Source organism: Corvus brachyrhynchos, unplaced genomic scaffold (assembly GCF_000691975.1).
Source record: "Corvus brachyrhynchos isolate BGI_N302 unplaced genomic scaffold, ASM69197v1 scaffold106, whole genome shotgun sequence".
Classification (NCBI taxonomy): domain Eukaryota; kingdom Metazoa; phylum Chordata; class Aves; order Passeriformes; family Corvidae; genus Corvus; species Corvus brachyrhynchos.
The window spans coordinates 221,888-240,875 of NW_008238834.1; the positions used below are offsets into that span (position 1 = coordinate 221,888).

An 18,988-nucleotide genomic window follows, 5' to 3' on the forward strand; every position below is an offset into this window, starting at 1 on the left:
TTTCAGTCAGTTCTGTAATTGTACCTGAGTTACATTATAATGTCTACTAGTAATGCTCCTACTAACATGTGCTTAATTTTATCTTGTACCTGGGAAAGGACCAAAGGAAAATTGAAGAAATCATATTTCCATGGCAACAATACAAGCACAGCAGCCCTCTGAAGAGGCAGAAGAGAGACTGGGTTATTCCTCCAATCAACCTACCAGAAAATTCCAAAGGACCTTTTCCTCAGGAATTAGTTAGGGTAAGGAAGCTAATAGAAGTGTGGTTTCAGTGTCCCTCAGAGAGCTCTTGAAGAGATTTTGTGTAAATGATGTCTTGTTCATCGTCCAGACATTTATCAGAGTCTTTCGGGCTGGTTTCTTGTTGCTACCTCTGCATTGCATGCTGGGATGCGTCTAATTTCCAGGGCTTTGAGTTGTCTGTATGCTTCTGTACTGGTGGAAGATGACCTTGTTTTGGATGGTAAGTGTGTTAAGGGGTATCTCTGCTGGTTCAGGAGTTCTCCAGTCTCCTGCACTGGAGTTCTCTGCCTGGGAAATGGTGTGTGAGTGAGCAGGAAGCAGAGTGCACCAGGAGACCAAAGGAAATGGGATCTGATAGGGTGAGGACAGCAGCTGTTCCACAGGACTCTGCTGCCCAGAAGTGGCCATTGCAAGGAGCCAAGCACCTCTTCTGGGCTGGCTTCCAGCCATGGTACTGGCTGGTCATGATCAATTTGTTGGAACTTGGCAGAACATTAGCCCCAGTTGATAGGACACAGTTTTGCTCTGTTCTGTTTGATGCGTGTGCTGGTGATTCAGCTGCTCCTCACAGATACAATGCCCTTCAGCTGTTTCCTTGGAAGATGAAACAAGTTCAGTCCAAGCAAAAATGGTGAGTTTCTCAAGAGCTGGCCTGTAGTGGAAGAGTCTGTAGCTTTGGGCTGGAAAGGTATAGAGAGAAGGGGAAAAACACAAACTAGACTTCTGTGTGTAATTTTATGATAGTATATGTTTTCTCTAAGATTTAAACAATTCTGTCTAAGTTAAAAATTCTTACTTGTTTTTGTTTAATGCAAATCATTTTTATTCTGAGAAATAGACAGGGATAATTTTATGTTTCTGAATATTCATTGACCAGCTTTCTAACAAAGAGTGGTGTTGAAAACTTCAGACTTTATACCAACTCTGTACCATTTCCAGAATAATTATTTTTGCAAGTTCAGCTTAAGGAGCAAGGAGAAAATAGAGAGCTGCTGCTTTTCTCAGCAGCAGTCCTGTCCTGCGCTTGTTTCTAGCTAATGTAAACTTCATCTTTTTTGACACACAGATTAGGTCCGATCGTGATAAAAGCCTTTCGCTACGGTACAGTGTGACTGGCCCAGGAGCTGACCAGCCTCCAACAGGCATCTTCATCATCAACCCCATCTCAGGACAGCTGTCTGTGACAAAGCCTTTAGACCGGGAGCAGATTGCTTCTTTTCATGTAAGAGTTTAATTTACCATAAATCAGATTATCAAATTGAAGACGAACATCTGCTTCAAACATGACTTGAGCAGCCAGCGTTTAGTTTTGCATGAGATATGATTTGAAGAGTTTGTAGCAGATTTGTATTTATTGTACTTAATAAGGCTAACTCTTACTATATTTAAGCAGCTTAAATACATTAACATATGTAAACAGTGATTAAATGTATTTAGATAAAGTAATTTTAAAAGATTGAAATATGGATGCTGTGGCTTATATTTCAAGTACAGGCCATTGATCACAGTCTACACTGAATTGTATACTTTCCAGAAGTTTATTTTTAATTCAGCAACTTAAATTAGGATGTGACTGCTATTAGAATTGCAGCAGCTGTGATTTGAGAAATTAATGGGAAGAATAACGTACCAATTTTTATTTTAGGGGCAAATCTAAGCATTTTAATAGAATTGTAAATTAGGTCTGTCAGCTTATGAAAATTATATTCTTTGCTCTAAAGAAATTGACAAAGTAGACCACAGATTCCAGTATATTAGTGGAAAAGGAAAGTTTCAAGGAAGAGGGAGAGCAGACTGTGACCTGAAGTTCTCTGTGCTTTTGGGAAACGATGATGAAATCGTTACAGAAGTCACCCAGCTCCTGGAGAGAGTTTTCCAACATATCGTGGATTAAAACACTCCTTGCTTTGTGCTCTGGGGAGCCCCTTGAGTGCTTCTTCCAAACAGAGGACACAGCAGGAGGTGTCTGGGGGGGAGGCATGGGTGAAAGGCTCTCTCAAACAACAGCTCCGGCATCCCTAAGATTTTAACTGAGCATTTGACATTGGCAATTCAAGATTTACTGACTTGGGAATTTACATTTATATGAGTCATTTCCAGAGTGGTAAGTTAATAATGCCACCTTGCTGCTTTCTAGTAGTTTTGTAGCCGTAAGATATGTGTGTGTATATGTATGTAAGGGGCATCAGCAGGACTGCTGTAGGAGAAAGTTGCTCTTTTCCCTAACAATGGCCACCCTCTGGTCTAAATACAAAGATGTACATTTAAATCTGCATATTTTTAGAGAATGTTTTCTAGTAGTCATTATTAAAACCGGAATTCTATATGACAGTAGGAACTAGTAGTAATCAAAATTGCATGATCTAAAATAATTTTCATCATATCAGAGAAGGAAGTCTGCAACTTAGAATAGTTTGGAAGTCTGAACGTCAGTTCAATTAGCAACTTGAAAACTTAAAAGGTCAATATGAGGGTGCAATGGCAGATAACAAAATACACACTGAGCTAAAAATGTCTGGCCTGAAACTTCTGTCACTATTATTATATCTATTTGCACCTATACATTGTGCAAATTTTAATACTTTTAATGATTTTTGCAGCTGAGAGCACACGCAGTGGATGTAAATGGAAACCAGGTGGAAAATCCTATTGACATTGTTATTAATGTCATTGACATGAATGACAATAGACCTGAATTCTTACACCAGGTTTGGAATGGGACAGTCCCTGAGGGATCAAAGCCAGGTAAAATATGGGCTAAGTATCACATTTACAGTATCATTTTGAAGGTGTGATGAAGGGGGTGCCTTCAGACCTTGTAATACTTTGAAAAGTATCTTTAGTGTGATGAGCAAAATCTTAGATACTGTCTTCTTATTACACCCTATTTTTAATGCACTTTTTAGCATGTTAGGATTCATTTCCAAAAGGTAGAATTGCTATGTACGTGAACTAAAACCAGGGAAGGCTTTAAGAATATGACTTCTGGTTCATGTTTTTGGAAATCCTAATTATAACATCACAGTTCTTACATTTATTTTTGTGATAGACATTGATGTTCATTTAGTTGACAGGTCAGGGTATAAGAGACTTCCGAAATGTCACCAGATCCAGTTCTAGTTTTGATTCCCAGAGGCTTTGCAAATACTGGGATTTGAAATCAGTGTCATTTGAATTCTCGAGAAAACCTAAGTGTTGTTCAGATCTCATTAAAATTCTAATCAGCTCAGACTAAAGTTTGCACTATGGCTGAAACCACTTTCTTAATTTGTCAGAAGTGCAAAATGAAAGGTTAGCACCAGAAATGTGTTTTCTAACTTTGCAATGTTTACTTGGCATTTGAGATACATCTCAAAGACTTTTGAAAAAGTATTATTTATACTGATTTTCAGTCACTATCAGTATGTCCACCAATTCTGAACAATAAGTATATTTCCTTTGGCCCAATTAATAACATAAGTATCTAAACATGAGATGTTCTCCTGTTACAGAAATGTTATTTGTGGCAGAACTGTAGGATTTCATTGTTTATGTAGCTTCTTCAGTTATAAGCAAATCTAGTATTTTATAAACATAAGATTATTTTTATCTCCTCTTATGTATTTTAATTACTCTGTTGGTGAGTCTTGAGTTTAGCCAGTTTGTTTTAAGTAAAGAAGGAATGTGCAGATTTTACCAAAAGAAATACATGCTTTGACCACTGCTTGTAAAGTGATCTTGTATAATCTGAGTGTAAACTGTTTATATAACATCAATTATTTATCCTGCTGCTAGGAACCTACGTGATGACTGTTACTGCCATCGATGCTGATGATCCCAACGCACAGAATGGGATGCTGAGATACAGAATTTTGTCACAGGCCCCAAGCAGCCCCTCTCCAAACATGTTTACAATCAACAACGAAACTGGTGACATTATCACTGTAGCAGCTGGGCTTGACAGAGAGGTATGGCAGGTCTTAATCCCGTGGTCTGGGTTGCACTTAATACTGAAAAGATGCGCGTCTCAGGGATCTGGGTGGATGAGAGGCCTGGACATGAGCTGACAATGTGCACTTGCAGGCAATCAATACAGGGCTGCATCAGAAGCAGCATGGCCAGCAGGTCAAGGGAGGTGATTCTCCTCCTCTGTTCTGACCTGGAGTGCTGCATCCAGGTCTGGGGCTCTCAGCACAGGAAGGACATGGACCTGCCTGGAGCAAGTCCAGAGGAGGGATGTGAAGATCATCAGAAGGTTGGAGCACCTCTCCTATGAAGACAGGCTGAGAAGAGAGCTGGGACTGTTTAGCCTGGAGAAGAGAAGGCTCTGAGGAGACCTTATTGCTGCCTTCCAGTACCTAAATATGGGGCCTGCAGGAGAGCCTGGAGAGGGGTTTTTAATAAGGGCATATAAAGGTAGGACAAGGGGAAATGACTATAAACTGAAAGCAGGTGCATTTAGATCAGCTAAAAGGCAGAAAGTCTTTACTGTGAAGGGTGGTAAGACACTGGAACAGCTTGCATAGAGAAGTTCTGGATGCCCCATCCCTGGAAGTGTTCAAGGCCAGGTTGGATTGGGGCTCTGAGCCACCTGGTATAGTTGGAGGTGTCCCTGCCCAGGACTGGGGGTCTGGAACTAGATAATCTTTAAGGTCACTTCTAGTCCAAGCAATTTTACGATGCTGTGAAATATTTCTCCCCCTCCTCAGTCTTAACTTACTCCCTTTCTTCACCCTGTTGACACTGGTCATTGTCCTAGTCCCCGAGTACAAAAACTCAGAGGAGAGAAAATTATGTTAGGGATGAAGATTGGACCTATATATTCCATACGTGTAGTCACTCTTGGCTGTGTGGGGTCATGGAAAGGATCTTGTCCCATAAGCCTGTTTGCTCTTAAGAAACAGGTACACACTAAAGCAGAGTAATGCAATAATAATAATAATAATAATAATGAAAATAAATCATCTGTCAGTAATTCATTGCTACATGCTGGGCAAGGCCCATTCTGTCTAGACAGTTCTTCACTGTGCCCACCACTGGAGAAGGAGGGTGTCAGATCCTCTGCTCTGATTCACCCATCTGTGAGGTTGGGAATAAAAATATTTCCCTCCCAAATCCAAATCTGTCACACTAACTGTGCTTTTAAACCACTTGAAAACTTCACAAGAGATAAGCATTATTTTATAAACAAGCAGTAAAATCCAAACAAATCTCTTTCGAACACATGTTGTTTCAACTTCTGTTTTACTAACCTCATTTTACTTCATTAAATCCAAAGTGCTGGATTTGCTCTTCATCTTTTAGCTGCTTGTTTATAGTTATTTAAAATGGAGAATAAAAATGCTTTCTGAAGTTCTGGGTTTGCTATTAATATTCTGATGCATTTCAGTTTGAAAGGGGCAATCAGAAGATTTGAAAAGCTAAACAGACTGTTAGATATTGCAATTAATTTTTGAGGTTTTATTAACATTCATTCTATTCAAGTTGGTTTTGAAGAGAAGGGATTTGAGCAAAGGAAAACCCTGAACTTTACAGTATTGCCCTATTAAATTAAAAGAATGATGGGCAGCTTTGCCCTTGTTTTTAAAATCCCTTGGTCATCTTTGACAGATGAACTTTCAGAAGGACATAGCAATAATTCTTGAGGTTTTATCACTTGGTGACTAGCTGTACTAGAGGGATTTAACTCGGAAGAAACCAGCTGCCTGTGGAGCTTAGACCCTCACATTAACAGTTGGAAAAACCTTGTCATTCACCATCAGTTTTCCTGATGGATCACTCTGCTGATACCCAAATGCATATATATAAACATTTCTTGAACATGTTGGATATTAATGATTAACATTAAATGACTCAAATATTAAATTAGACTAATATGAGATAAAATGGTTTCCTTCCCAAGCCGTTGCTTTGCTTCCTCCATTTCCTGAATCATTTTGTGGAAGTCAATTAAATTAAAATGACCAGGAGTCTAGAAAGCAAAAGCTGAATTGTCTTGTGACAGTGGGCGGGGGAGTGCCTTGTTCTCCATGTACCCCAGCTGGTCTGCCCACTTCTGCCTTTCCACTCTTTTTCTCTTAAGTCTTGTGTCTCTTTATAAAGCTCTAATTAAAATCATAAAGTACTAGAGAGAACTTTAAATTCTTAAATAATGTGACACATTATGGGAACATAAGTGTTGTAGGCATTAGGGAAAAGAAAAAAAAGTTCCTCTGATAGCATTCCTCATCTGCTGGTATTTTAGATTAGCATGCACAATGCGTTATCTGTGCTAACATGCACAGGAGGAGATTTGCTTAGGTAAGGAAACCCAGCTTTAGGCAGAAGAAATCTTTCATTTGTTATCTCAAAAGATGCTGTTTCATGAGATCCAGCTGCTCTTATTTCTTCCGTTATTGCTGTGGAATTCACTTCAGCATTAAAACATCTGCATTGCTGCTGGAGGTGCTGAAGAAGTCAGGCAGGGTACTTAAATTTACACACTGACATTCCTGCCTCACATGAGGTTAATTCAGTGAAGTGCTCTTTATTTGGCCTGTGTTGAAGTGGAAAGATGTGAACTGGTGAGGTCTGCGTTCTTTCTTGAAGCTGCCAGCTCGTTTTTGGATGTGTTGCTGCTAAGTCTCTGTGCAGGCTGCTGACACATGCTCCACAGCTTATTCCTGGCTGCATCTCAAACCATAGTGAAAAGAGGAGACCCCACCTCCCCCAATTTCCCCATGCTTGGAAAGTTGTGTGCTTGTTGATTTCTGAAATTTCACTCTCGGCAGTTGATCTGCTTTATGTGAGTGCTGGGAAGGGGGGAAAAAAAACAAGGAACCAGACAAAACCACTGATACGCTGTCTTTTGGGGCACTTTCTGGGGAAGCTTCTAGTGTGCTGGTTCTGTTGGAATTAGAGGATTGTAAGGAAGCTGAGTCCCTGTGTAATAATAATGGAGTTTCCTTAATGAAATTTGCTTCTTGGGATCAATGTGTTAAGACCAAGATGAATCAGAAGCACCTGCTGTTTCAATAACACAGAATCATATGGCAGCAAGATTTGCTTCAATACTGCTTTAGATTTTATTGCTTCACAGTAAGTAAAGTATGATTTTTTCCTGGATGAAAGTGGCAAAAGTATTTCTTTGGTTCCCTCATGACTGCTTCTCTTGTTGGTGTCATGAAGGAAACCTTTAGGATGTTTAAAGCCTTTTGAAGGTCAGTTTGCAAGTATATTTTCCAAGTCAGAATTCATATATATATTTGTGCATTATTAAACATATATACTGCATTTCTGTAGACTTAATACTAATCTCGCTTTTCTGAAGAATCATGGGATGCATATATAGCAATACACATTTGGGGTGTCTTCTAAGGGTTTCTGTTTGAAAGAGGGCATGAGCATAAATCATTATCTTCAGTGGGAGATAAAGATCCATACAGCTTATTTTAAAAAATTTCTATTCAGTGACTCATATTTGTTGCTTGGAAATGTGCAAACCGTTAAACCTCTCATGTCTGTTGTACTGTCTGGCCAAAATTTGAAAGAATGCTAAATACTATCCATGGAAGTGCCCTTGCTTATTTTTTGTATCAGTACTTGTAATGCCTTTTTGTAAATGGTGTGATTCTTGGGCTGTCCTGCTTAGGATCAGGAGTTGGACTCTCTGATCCTGATGGGTCCATTCCAACTCGGCATGTTTCATGATTCTATAAGTTGTTTCCATAAGTAATCTGTCATATACCCCACTCTATAGACAGTGTAAGAAAATAACGTACCAGGTGGAAAAAAAAACCCAAAACATAAAGATAGGCTTTTCTTGAAATATTTTTATTTTGCCAAAAGGTTTTTGCCAGTGTTAGTAAACCATTTGTGAAAGTGCCATTTCAAAGCAATAGCAGCTCCTTACATTTGTGTCCTTTCTTTTGGGAAGAACTGAATGGTAGCACCTCTCTCCAAGGAAGGATGATGAACTGGTAAATGAAGAAGCATGCACAATATTTGAGTGCAGTGAGTTAAAATAAACTTTTCAGCAACTCTATACAGAAAACATCTTTATGATTTTCCTTTTTATTTTTTTTTTTTTCAATAGGACCTTGTCAGTGTCATTTTAAACAGCTCACCAGGCTGAGGTCAGGTCTCCGCCAGGCGTTTCTGGTGCTTAGGGACCCTGGCTCCGCTCCATCTGTGAGGGGGGAGTGAGTGCCCAGCTCAAGGGCTGTTGGCAGTGGTGGGGGGAGAGGGGGCCCACGGGCGCCGTGCTCAACCAGGGTGTTTAACATTTATGGAAATAGCTCGTTTGGTGCTTCCCTCCCCCTTTCTCCCAGTGCCCTTACTCGTCTCTGTTGGCCTCGACATCTTTGGTTTCCATAGAGATCACAAGAAATTGCAGCAGCAGTTTTATACTCAGGCTTGGCTGAAACAAAACCTTGGCAGTTGTGGCCGTTTGGCCGAGAAATCTACCTTGGCTCAGTGCTCTCAAATGCTTTTGAGGACTTCCCCTGTTTTAGTATAAACTGCACTCTGGTTCTCTTTTTGCCATTTGAAAAGCATTGTTAAACCTGTGATCATGCATTAACTGTCTAAAGGGGGTTGATTTATTAGAGTAGGAAGCAGTCAGCCTGTCCTTACCTTGATGGTCTTTGAAGAAAGTCAAACGATAGTTCAGTATAAGCAACCTGCTGCTGTATTCCTGTGGCACAAACTTTGCTCCTGTCATTTTGGGTGATGCTAACTAGAATAAACTGTGTGATAGGCTCCATTGCTTAGCAGAGTGCAATTTTGGGAACACCTGCTGTCCTATGGTAATGTTAGTTTTGTCTAAAACTTACGTTGTCATTTTGTGTTTTAGAAAGTACAACAATATACATTAATAATTCAAGCTACGGACATGGAAGGAAACCCAACATATGGTCTTTCAAACACAGCAACTGCTGTCATCGCTGTGACAGATGTCAATGACAATCCTCCAGAGTTCACTGCCATGACTGTAAGTACAGCATAGAAGTTACTGAAGGATGTGCATATTTATAACCATTCTCTGTTTTTCTCATTATATTCACAGACAGTAAATATTTATTACTTATTAAATACTGTACTGGCAGGCAGAATTAAAATACATGCAGAATATATATCCCTTACATACAGTGTTCTGCTTTTGGCCAAAAGGCAAAAGCTGACAAGGGAATCAAGCCATTGGTTCTCTGGGTGGCCTCAGGTAAACTTCATTAGACAAATTGTCGGAATTCCAGAGAAGAGAGGCGGGCTTTGATGAATGCTCAGCATGCTGTGGCTCTTGCATGCTTCTCCAGACGAGTGAAGTGTTTGTGTGGCTTTTGCAGTTCTACGGGGAAGTACCGGAGAACAGGGTGGATGTGATTGTAGCGAACCTGACGGTAACAGACAAAGACCAGCCCCACACGCCAGCGTGGAATGCCATGTACCGAATGACTGGAGGAGACCCGACGGGCCGCTTCACCATCCTGACCGATCCCAACAGCAACGATGGGCTGGTGACTGTCGTAAAGGTAAGGCGTGCTTGCGTTCCAGACAGTTCAGCAGAGATGGAGGAAGTGGGAGAACACTGAATGGGGGGATATGTGAATTCCTGAGGCCATCGTGAATTCTGGAATTTAGCAATCTGTCTCTTCTTCTGTTACCTTCTTATGCTATCAATAGTATTCCATCTGATTTAAAAATCAGGCAAGGCTGTTGAAAATTAAAAATCGTGAAGCTTTATTTGCCAAAAGATAGAAATTGCTCTGTGAAAAAATGACTGCTTAGTATTTTTTGCTAGTCTGAAGGAACAACTTCTCCTCAATTAGTAGTCACGCATGTTGTCTGCACATTTTATGTCAAGATGTTCCATTAAGGAACAGATATAGGCAGTCAAAGCACAATCAGAGAGGCAAAAATGATAGGTGGGAGGGTACTTCCACAAGAGACGTTTAAAGACTGGCTATTTTTAAAACCTCGTTTAAATACCTTTTATGGAATAACCTGTCTATCTTCATTCTCTAACCAACACAGCTCTGTGTTGAGGGATGACTTACTGCAAGTGATAATAACAATGTGGTTCTATAATTAAACCTGCCAGGCAGTAGCCACCTTTGCTCATGACCCTCTGATAAGTGTCTCTTCTCTGAGTTGGCCTGCTCTCGTTTTGGCTGATGGATTTCAAAGTCAAACATGTGATGCCAGTATTCCCATTTGGAAATTAAAAAATTCACTTTTAGTTTTACTTTTTTTTTTCTTTTTTGCTTTGTTTTGTTTCGGTTTGTTTGATTTTAATCCTCCCAGTATCTAGGTGACAGAAAGATACAACCCACCTATGGCATTAATGGTAATTCACATTGGGTTTTTTTAAGAACTGTCTCTGGTTTATAACTGCTCTTCCCCAGAGGTGCCAATTGTTATATTGCAGTCTTCCAGGAAGAATTATGTGAGTGTCTGTGCTTTTTAGCACTCCTTTAAGTGCCCAGACATGGGAAAAGTTGGAAACATGCCTACAGTTTTTATTGGCAGTGCAATGAGTTGATCTGTCAACCTGTAATGAAGATTAGATTGTCTCTTGTCACTTATTTCATACTGTCACGTGCCAAATGCCCCTGTAAGGTACAAGGTTTCTTCAGTCTGGGATGTGTGTGAATAGTACAGTGCATAGTGCAAAGGCAAATCCTGTGTCCAGGAATTCCTCAACCCTATGCAGCACGACAGAGGAATTCTAGACTCAAACTGTTTTTACTTTTTCTTAAACTGGACTTCTGGCTCAGTGAGGAAATCTCCAAACTGAAAGTTGTCTGCACTGGGAAGATGGGAGCTATAAGTATACCAGACATGAGGTTGGCTGGGATTACCAGGAGTATTTCTAGTAAGGTGTTAAGGGCATGAGAATCTCTAATCTACGGGAATAGCTGTGGTCGTGAACTTGTTTGAAGGAAACTTTAATCCTCGTAACAGAAAGAGGCAGCTTTTCTCTCCCCAGGAGAGAGCATCAGGAGGCACATGTGAGTGCCTGGCACAAAGCTAGGAGCTTCTTCATCATTTTGTGATTCCACTATTTGTTTCCTCATTTGTCTCTAATGGCAGTACCAGAGCAAGTTAAATCTAGGAATGACAAGGTTTCTAGCTCTTCTGACTTCAAAACTGCTGCTGCTAAGCAAAACCCCAGCCCACAGGCTCATGTTGAGGTGATGATACTGTGTTCTCTTCAGACTCCATACTCATTTTTGAGAAAAGCAGTACAAGTAATCTTCAAAAATGTGCTTTAAATTTAAAATGTTACTGTGTGTCCGTTGCTGCTGTGAATAAACGTTAACACTTCCCACTCTTTGCTCTTCCCAGCCTATTGACTTCGAGACCAACAGGATGTTTGTACTTACCGTAGCTGCAGAAAATCAAGTGCCTTTGGCTAAGGGGATTCAGCATCCTCCTCAGTCAACAGCAACTGTGTCCATTACGGTCATTGATGTGAATGAGAGCCCATATTTTGTTCCAAACCCCAAGCTCGTGCGTCAGGAAGAGGGGCTACTTGCTGGTAGCATGTTGACAACTTTCACTGCTCAGGACCCCGATCGTTACATGCAGCAAACGTCTCTAAGGTCTATATAAACATTTTGCTATGTCTGTGTTATGGAGTGGGTGGGGAGCAAAGAGATGGCATGTGGAATGACTGCATTTACTGTAGCACACAGCTATCCCAACACATCCTGTGGCTTTTGTGCAGCTCTCTCCAAAGGGATTTTTGGCTGTAGAGAGGGTGAACTGACCAGTATTCATAGCTGTGTAATTTTCTCATCCTAAGTCCTGTTTCATCAAGGTAGAAGGCAGTTATGCATCTGTTGTAAAGTATATGTTCCATCCCAGCAAATTCAGTCAGAGCAGACACATGCTTCTGTGAACTAAGATCATTTGCAATTTAAATTCACCAGTAATTTTCACATGGCAGGAAAATCAGATTGTTGATGAAATCTGAAGGGTTCTCTTCTAATTTTTTCTCCAGCAGTTCAAAGTAGTCCTGTTGTCTGTCTGTGAACTCTTGTACTGATAGCTATGATCATAATTTGATCATAATTTTTCTTATGCCTGAAACTTTGCTACATGAACATGCCTTGTATAAGTCACGGTCATTATCTGCAAAGCTAAGATGTTGACTGGCCATGGGTGAGGACTCACCTTATCCCGCATTTTTTTTTCCTTTTAGCTCATGTAGAAGAAACTCCAGAACTTAGGTTCTGTCTTTCCTTCCAAAATCAAGATCATTGCAATTTTATTTTCTCTTGATTCTTGGTTAGCTGTTTGTGATATTTTGCTCATTTGTGAACATAACCATCGTAGAAATGACAGCATGAGGATTTCAGTGCTAAGATAGCTTGCACTTGATTAATGTCAAAGGGAAAATTTATCAGATAGAATGGTTTTGAAAGACACTTCTCTTTTAAATTAAGATGAGAAGCATGCAGTAAAACCAGAGTCTCTGAAAGTGAAGTGATACTGAAGTGCTAGAACAATGTGAGTTAGTGCAACTGTAACACTATCCATTTTTTACCTCTCCTGCTCTCAGCACTCTGACAAGATGAACCTTAGTATGAACAGCTCTGTAGGTGTAGAAAAACCAAGAAGGATCTTGACTGAATATTTTAATTTAGTCTGAGTATTAATGTTGTATAGTCTATGGTAATTGCATGATTCCCTCCAATTATGTGGTAACTTACAGGGCAAGGCACTTCACGAATTGAAATGCAGGACTGATTTTAATACGTATTTCCATTGATAAATGGAAATTTTAAAAATGCTATCTTAAAATTCCAAAAATGTGTTCAGAATACAAATTAAAATACTAATATTGCCTTTGTTGTCAATATTTATGTTGGTGGATAAATAACACAACTTATTATTAAATACACAGGTACTCAAAACTTTCTGATCCTGCAAACTGGCTGAAAATTGACCCTGTTAATGGACAAATAACTACTACAGCTGTTTTGGACAGAGAGTCAATATATGTGCAAAACAATATGTATAATGCAACGTTTCTTGCTTCTGATAATGGTATGTATCAACATTGTATATTTTTTTCAAAAAGCTTTCTTCTTTTTGGTTGAATGGCACTCAGTTTTACTGGGGCAGAAAACAGGGTATGCTTAGAATACATCCCGTTGGAAATCTGTGTTACTATCAGACTGTGTATAATTTCCCAGCTACTTGGGAAATGGCTGAAAAATAGTTCTCTGAGTTTGTCGAAAAACACTGGCTTGGTGACATTAGTTGAGTTGACAGAAAATTGAAAAAAAACCTGCATGGGAGGGTGGTAGGTTGAGTGAATGCACAGCGTGAATGTGCTTTATGGGGAATGATGTGTTGGTGGAGGGGCTTTGTATTTTCCCACATTCAGGCTGCAGCAGTGCAGAGGGAAAAGTATCTCTTTGTTGTCAGTTTGTTAATGGCAATTAACACTGCTCAGAAATGAGTCCTTTGGTTTCAGCTGGAGTGCTGTACTGTTGATAGCTGATAGCAGAAAGATGGACAGGTGCAGTTGGGAATATTCTCCCATTAGAAGGGAAAACTGGAATACTGGGGCTCTTTGCATTGGAAAGAAGACATGGTAAAATTTTCTGAACTGGAAGCTGGATCAGCTGTTTCTATACTTTGGCTCTGTTCTGGAGAAGAAACATAAATGGAACTGGAAGATTATGGAAGGTGGAATGAGAACCATTGTGAGTTATGCTGAAACATTCCGTGCCAAATCATCACATAAATGGGTGATTCCAACAAGGTTTATGGAAGCATTACACATTCGATAGGGATAGCAGGAAAAAAAGGAATGTCTAGAAATAGCATGCTGAAAGTCAGTATTAGAAATAATTTAAACAGCACATTTATGGTAAAGGGTGATCTTAAGTCTTCAAAGTTAGAAAATAATTTGTCCAGAGGACAAACTATCCCAATTTTGCACCTTCTTCTTTGAAGCCTTTGGTGTGGACTATCTATGGATATTGACTATCTGTCTGGTCAGTGAAGTGGATGAGTCCCTGATCAGTGGATCTGCAGTTATTTCCTGAATTTTGCTGAGTAGGGCCATTTTTCCAAGAACAGACTACGTAAGAACTAGTGTGTTAGCAGGAGCAGTAACAGTGTTAGATTGGTTTTGTAAAGACAGAATCCCAAAACTGAGGTAAATGTATAAAAGTGTTCATACAGCTTGATTTAAATAACTTTGCAACTGGAAACAGGCTTAATACTATTTCCTTTTCTTTAAGGAATACCCCCAATGAGTGGAACTGGCACACTTCAGATATACCTGCTGGACATCAATGATAATGCCCCCCAAGTGCATCCAAAAGAAGCCACAACGTGTGAAACACTGCAGCCTAATGCTATTAACATCACTGCTGTAGACCCTGACATAGATCCAAATGCAGGCCCGTTTGCCTTTGAGCTGCCTGACACACCTGCTAGTATTAAGAGGAATTGGACCATTGTTCGGATTAGTGGTAATTAACATTATGGAAATCTTAATAGTTTTAAAGAAACTTCCGCAAATGTTTTCTCTTTGGTATTATTTCACAACATACATGAATTGGGTTAATACGAACAAGAAATCACCTTGGTGTAAGCTCCCCAGAGAACAAGAAATTTTAAGAAAGAAAAGATGTTCACAGCAGTCAGGAAGTCTGTTACCCTGAGTGTCACATAGCGGTTTGAGCAACAAGTTAACACAGAGCTCAAACATGAGCTATTTTTGCCAATGCTGTTTTAAGCCCATGTGAGCAATACATTACTTTTTAACCAGCACCTTATTTTCACACACAGGCGATCACGCCCAGCTCTCCTTAAGAATCCGGTTCCTGGAGGCCGGTATCTACGACGTGCCCATAGTTATTACAGATTCTGGAAATCCACATGCATCCAGCACTTCCTTGCTGAAGGTGAAAGTTTGCCAGTGTGACTTAAACGGAGACTGCACTGATGTTGACCGGATTGTTGGTGCAGGGCTGGGCACTGGTGCCATCATTGCAATTCTGCTTTGTATCATCATCTTGCTCAGTGAGTAGATAGCTCTCTTAATTCTAACTCCTTTACTCTTGCAAGTACAGTATTACGCTTTAGTATCAGGTACCTTGACAAAGATGGGAGTTATTAAAGGCTCAGGTCCAGGAATTGCTCCTGCATGGTTTAGTGTTCTGAACAAGTATGAAAACTTCCTTGATAGTACAGGATTTAGATTCCGACAGAGTACAGCTAGCACCTGTTCGGCAGTCAAGCACTGCAGTGGGTTTGTCAAAGAGATTTTCCATTTATACGCATGGACACTTGGAATGATACGTCAGTGAGTGACCAGGTTGAAGATGTGATTAGTCCCCAGACATCTAATCTCTCTTGTGCTGCCAGTATTGTGTAATTTGGTGCCACCCACAGCGGGTAACAGTGCTTTTAAGGAGTGCTCTGATGTTACTACTGTTGTGCTTCAGATTAATGCAAGTAGGCTGTTGGAAAGTAATACATCACAGCCCTTCACATGAGGCCTGACAGGAAAGGCAGTTATGCAGGAACAATGGTGTTTAAGCATAAAGCTGTACTAGTATTCTACTTTGTGTCAAGTGCATTCAGCAAGGAAAATGACTAAAAATCATAAGTGTCTGTCCAGTAGTAAATTAGATGCTAGATCTCCTACACATTATACTTAACTGATTCCCTAATCTGGTGGAATGCAAGGAGCCATTAGCCTGTTCATAGTACACTATGCACCAGTCTAGAACACAGAAAATTATGGAAACAAGTAATTTAAAAAAAAAAAAAAATTGAGCCTGGCTAAGCACACAGTTCTATACCAGGACACGGTACAATTGTTTTCATGATACAAGATATTTTTTAAATGCTAGGTATGAAACTAAAAGAACTTTATTGAAGGAGAGGTTTCTTTCTGAATCTAGTGATTTATGAAGCATAGTCTTCCTTAATTCTTTTCATGACAAGTGTATTTTGCAGATGTGGAATGGATTTGTTCCTTACAACCTTGAATATGTGATTGATTTCCAGACCAAATTGCCTATAGAGGTCTGAGTTTAAACATATCTTGCTTAAGCTGCCTTCTGCCAGGTTTTTTCACTTTAAAAAAACCTGTACGTTATCAAGAACGGTCAAATCTCAACTTTACTGCTTCTTTGGGTTTTTTTTCTTTTAAAATCTTGACGTCAAATTTCTACGATTTTCCATGGCTGTGTTTCAGAATCAAGATGTGGTTTTGTCTCTTCCATTTTTGCATTACAGTTTTAGTTTTAATGTTCGTGGTATGGATGAAACGCCGTGATAAAGAGCGTCAGGCAAAGCAGCTCTTGATTGATCCTGAAGATGATGTGAGGGACAACATTCTGAAATACGATGAAGAAGGGGGTGGAGAGGAAGATCAGGTGAGGAAAGATTAATGGGTTTTATGTATAGATTTACACTTCTTACTTCACTTACCTATTTTGTTTACATTGAAACACTATGGTAGGTAGCTAATTTTTACGTTAAATAGTGAAGGCAATAAGTGAGGTTTTCAAAGCTTTAAATAAAACACTGCTTTTTCATTGAGGTTTTTTTGCAGTTCCAGATATACCAATTGCTTGCCATTTGGATGTGTAAAAACTGTATCTTGTCCTCTTGCAGTAAAAGCATTCTGACCAGATTCCAGCTAAGGCTGTTATATTTAAATTAAAGTTTGCATCCACTCTCACTGCTGTCTGTAAACTTTCCTCACTCTTTGTCTGGGAAATTGTTGTACAGAAACACAAGTGCAGGGTGCCTAATACCACCTAAACCAAGTATGACCCTTTCTTGGTGGTGGGTGATACGTAGTGATGTTGGCTATTGATAGATTTGCCACCACTGGGATTTCAAGCTTGGAAAGCATTTAGGTTTCAAGTAGCTGTCAGGGCACATCTGTGTTTATTCAAATACCTTTCCAGGCAGGTGCCATATGCATTTACTCTCATGTCGCCTCTGGTTGAACCACTGCTGATATGTCAGAGGACTAGGAGTGATGTGCATATGCTAAGAATAGCTTCTTTTTCCCTCTCTCTCTCCAAGTTAGTGGATTTTCAAGCAGTGTGATTTCCTTCCTTCAGAGGACATTTATTAAGTGCTTTATGAACATGACAAACAGCAGATTTATGCACAGTATTAATAGTAGAAGTGTAGTAATTACAAAGAGAACAGTGCATATAATAGAGTCTAAGAAATTTTCCAGTTAAAAGCCTTGAAAAATTAAGTGCAATTCTTCCACACATCCCCAGTCCCAGTCATCTGGCACTTGAGTTATCTGAAAAGTGTCTCCCTTTACTGGTGCAGACTTTTATAGTTTCCTTCTGCTCGTTTGTTTGTTTGTCTGAAATTTGTGTTCCCCTTACTAATTTCCATGCTTCCTGCATTTCCCCAAGTACTGTTCCTACTTCCTGGCTTTTCTGCATAATGTTCTTCTTAGGCAGTTTTCAAAGGAAACTTCAGTTTATGCAGTTTTGGAAAATTGCTTATGTTGTTAAATAAAGTGAAAACAACCCTTTGAGTCTATGCATGTATTCCAGTTGTTTGTACATAGTTTGACTACAAGAACTGCATCCTGTTTGTGCATCTGTTATTGTACAGAAAAGTTACAAGCTTAAAAGAAAATTAGGAAAACTCAGTCCTGTGAGAAGTAATTTTTCAGTTCACATATCCCCAGCTCTTGTTCGTCCTGAATTCTCTGGAGGCTCAGTTCAGCAATTGTCATGGAACTTTGATTTTAATTACTGTCCACATAACCCTCAGGACAGAGTGAGTGAGGTTCTCTGAGTATAGTCCATTGGGAAGTCATAGGTGATGGTGGGGTAGCGTAGGGAGAGATTGCGCTGCAGATCAGAAACGTTCACCATTGTAACAGTGGACAACGAGTGTAAAATGGGACTGGTTCTGAAGTCTCTCCTCTGCCCATCTTGTGCTGTGCTCCACTCCAGTTGGCAGTGCTGCCTTTGTGAGAGGAGCAGTTAGGGTGGTGTGGCAGGAGGCAGCATCCTGCGAGTGCCGCAGAGATTAGCGCGACGTAAACCGTCCGTAATCACAGCCTTTCACTGGCAGTGAATGAATGTGCTGCACGCAGTGAAAGGAAAACTGCCGACGGGTGGACTAGCAGTAAAATAGTAAGAAACGTGAAATTAGGGCCATTTCCTCTCACAGTGGGCGTAGAAGGCATCTAGATATAGATAATTTTGAGGGCTTTGCAAAAGATTGAATGATTTTTAGTCACAAAACCCCTTATTTCGTTCTTAAGACGAATGTTAAAGCCACTATTGCGATTTAGTTATCTCCACTGCCAGCCACTTGGTTCGGGTGTATGGGTCCCTTTTTTGATCCATTGACAGCAGGCCAGTCTCTGGGGGTCTAAAACACCCTTTCACACTCCAAATGTAGAAAACATGTCAGGAAAAGAGCAGCTCCTACAAAGTATAACAAGCTTTTATGATCACTTCTATAGTAGCTGGTTTTACACCAGTACTAGGCAAAATGGGGGTAGGTTCTCCATAGCTTCGAAGCTAGGAATTTGTTCCTATGCAGAATGGATGAAGAGAGAGCATAAACTTTTCAGCTTATTTTTCTGTCTACAATGGATGATTGTAGATAAATTCTGTCTTGCTTTTCAGGGAGATTATTTTACATTATTTTGGTTTGGCATTTTGTAAAATCTAAATTCTGCCTGTGCTTAACTAGATGATAATAATTCCTAGGCTTGTTTCTTCTTGGTTCCCTCCTGGCCATGCTCATCTCC

General features: G+C 39.9%; 1 protein-coding gene across 1 annotated transcript in view; it reads left to right on the forward strand.

The window, feature by feature from the left end:
* Positions 1–18,988, forward strand: part of CDH2 (cadherin 2) — a 115,033-nt gene that overhangs the window by 77,740 nt on the left and 18,305 nt on the right. The window contains exons 4-14 of the mRNA XM_017738223.1: positions 99–245; positions 1,313–1,468; positions 2,847–2,991; positions 4,021–4,193; positions 9,059–9,196; positions 9,549–9,734; positions 11,551–11,807; positions 13,115–13,257; positions 14,466–14,699; positions 15,019–15,252; positions 16,477–16,616. Coding sequence (XP_017593712.1) covers positions 99–245; positions 1,313–1,468; positions 2,847–2,991; positions 4,021–4,193; positions 9,059–9,196; positions 9,549–9,734; positions 11,551–11,807; positions 13,115–13,257; positions 14,466–14,699; positions 15,019–15,252; positions 16,477–16,616 — 1,953 coding nt within the window. The remainder of the gene's footprint in view (positions 1–98; positions 246–1,312; positions 1,469–2,846; positions 2,992–4,020; positions 4,194–9,058; positions 9,197–9,548; positions 9,735–11,550; positions 11,808–13,114; positions 13,258–14,465; positions 14,700–15,018; positions 15,253–16,476; positions 16,617–18,988) is intronic.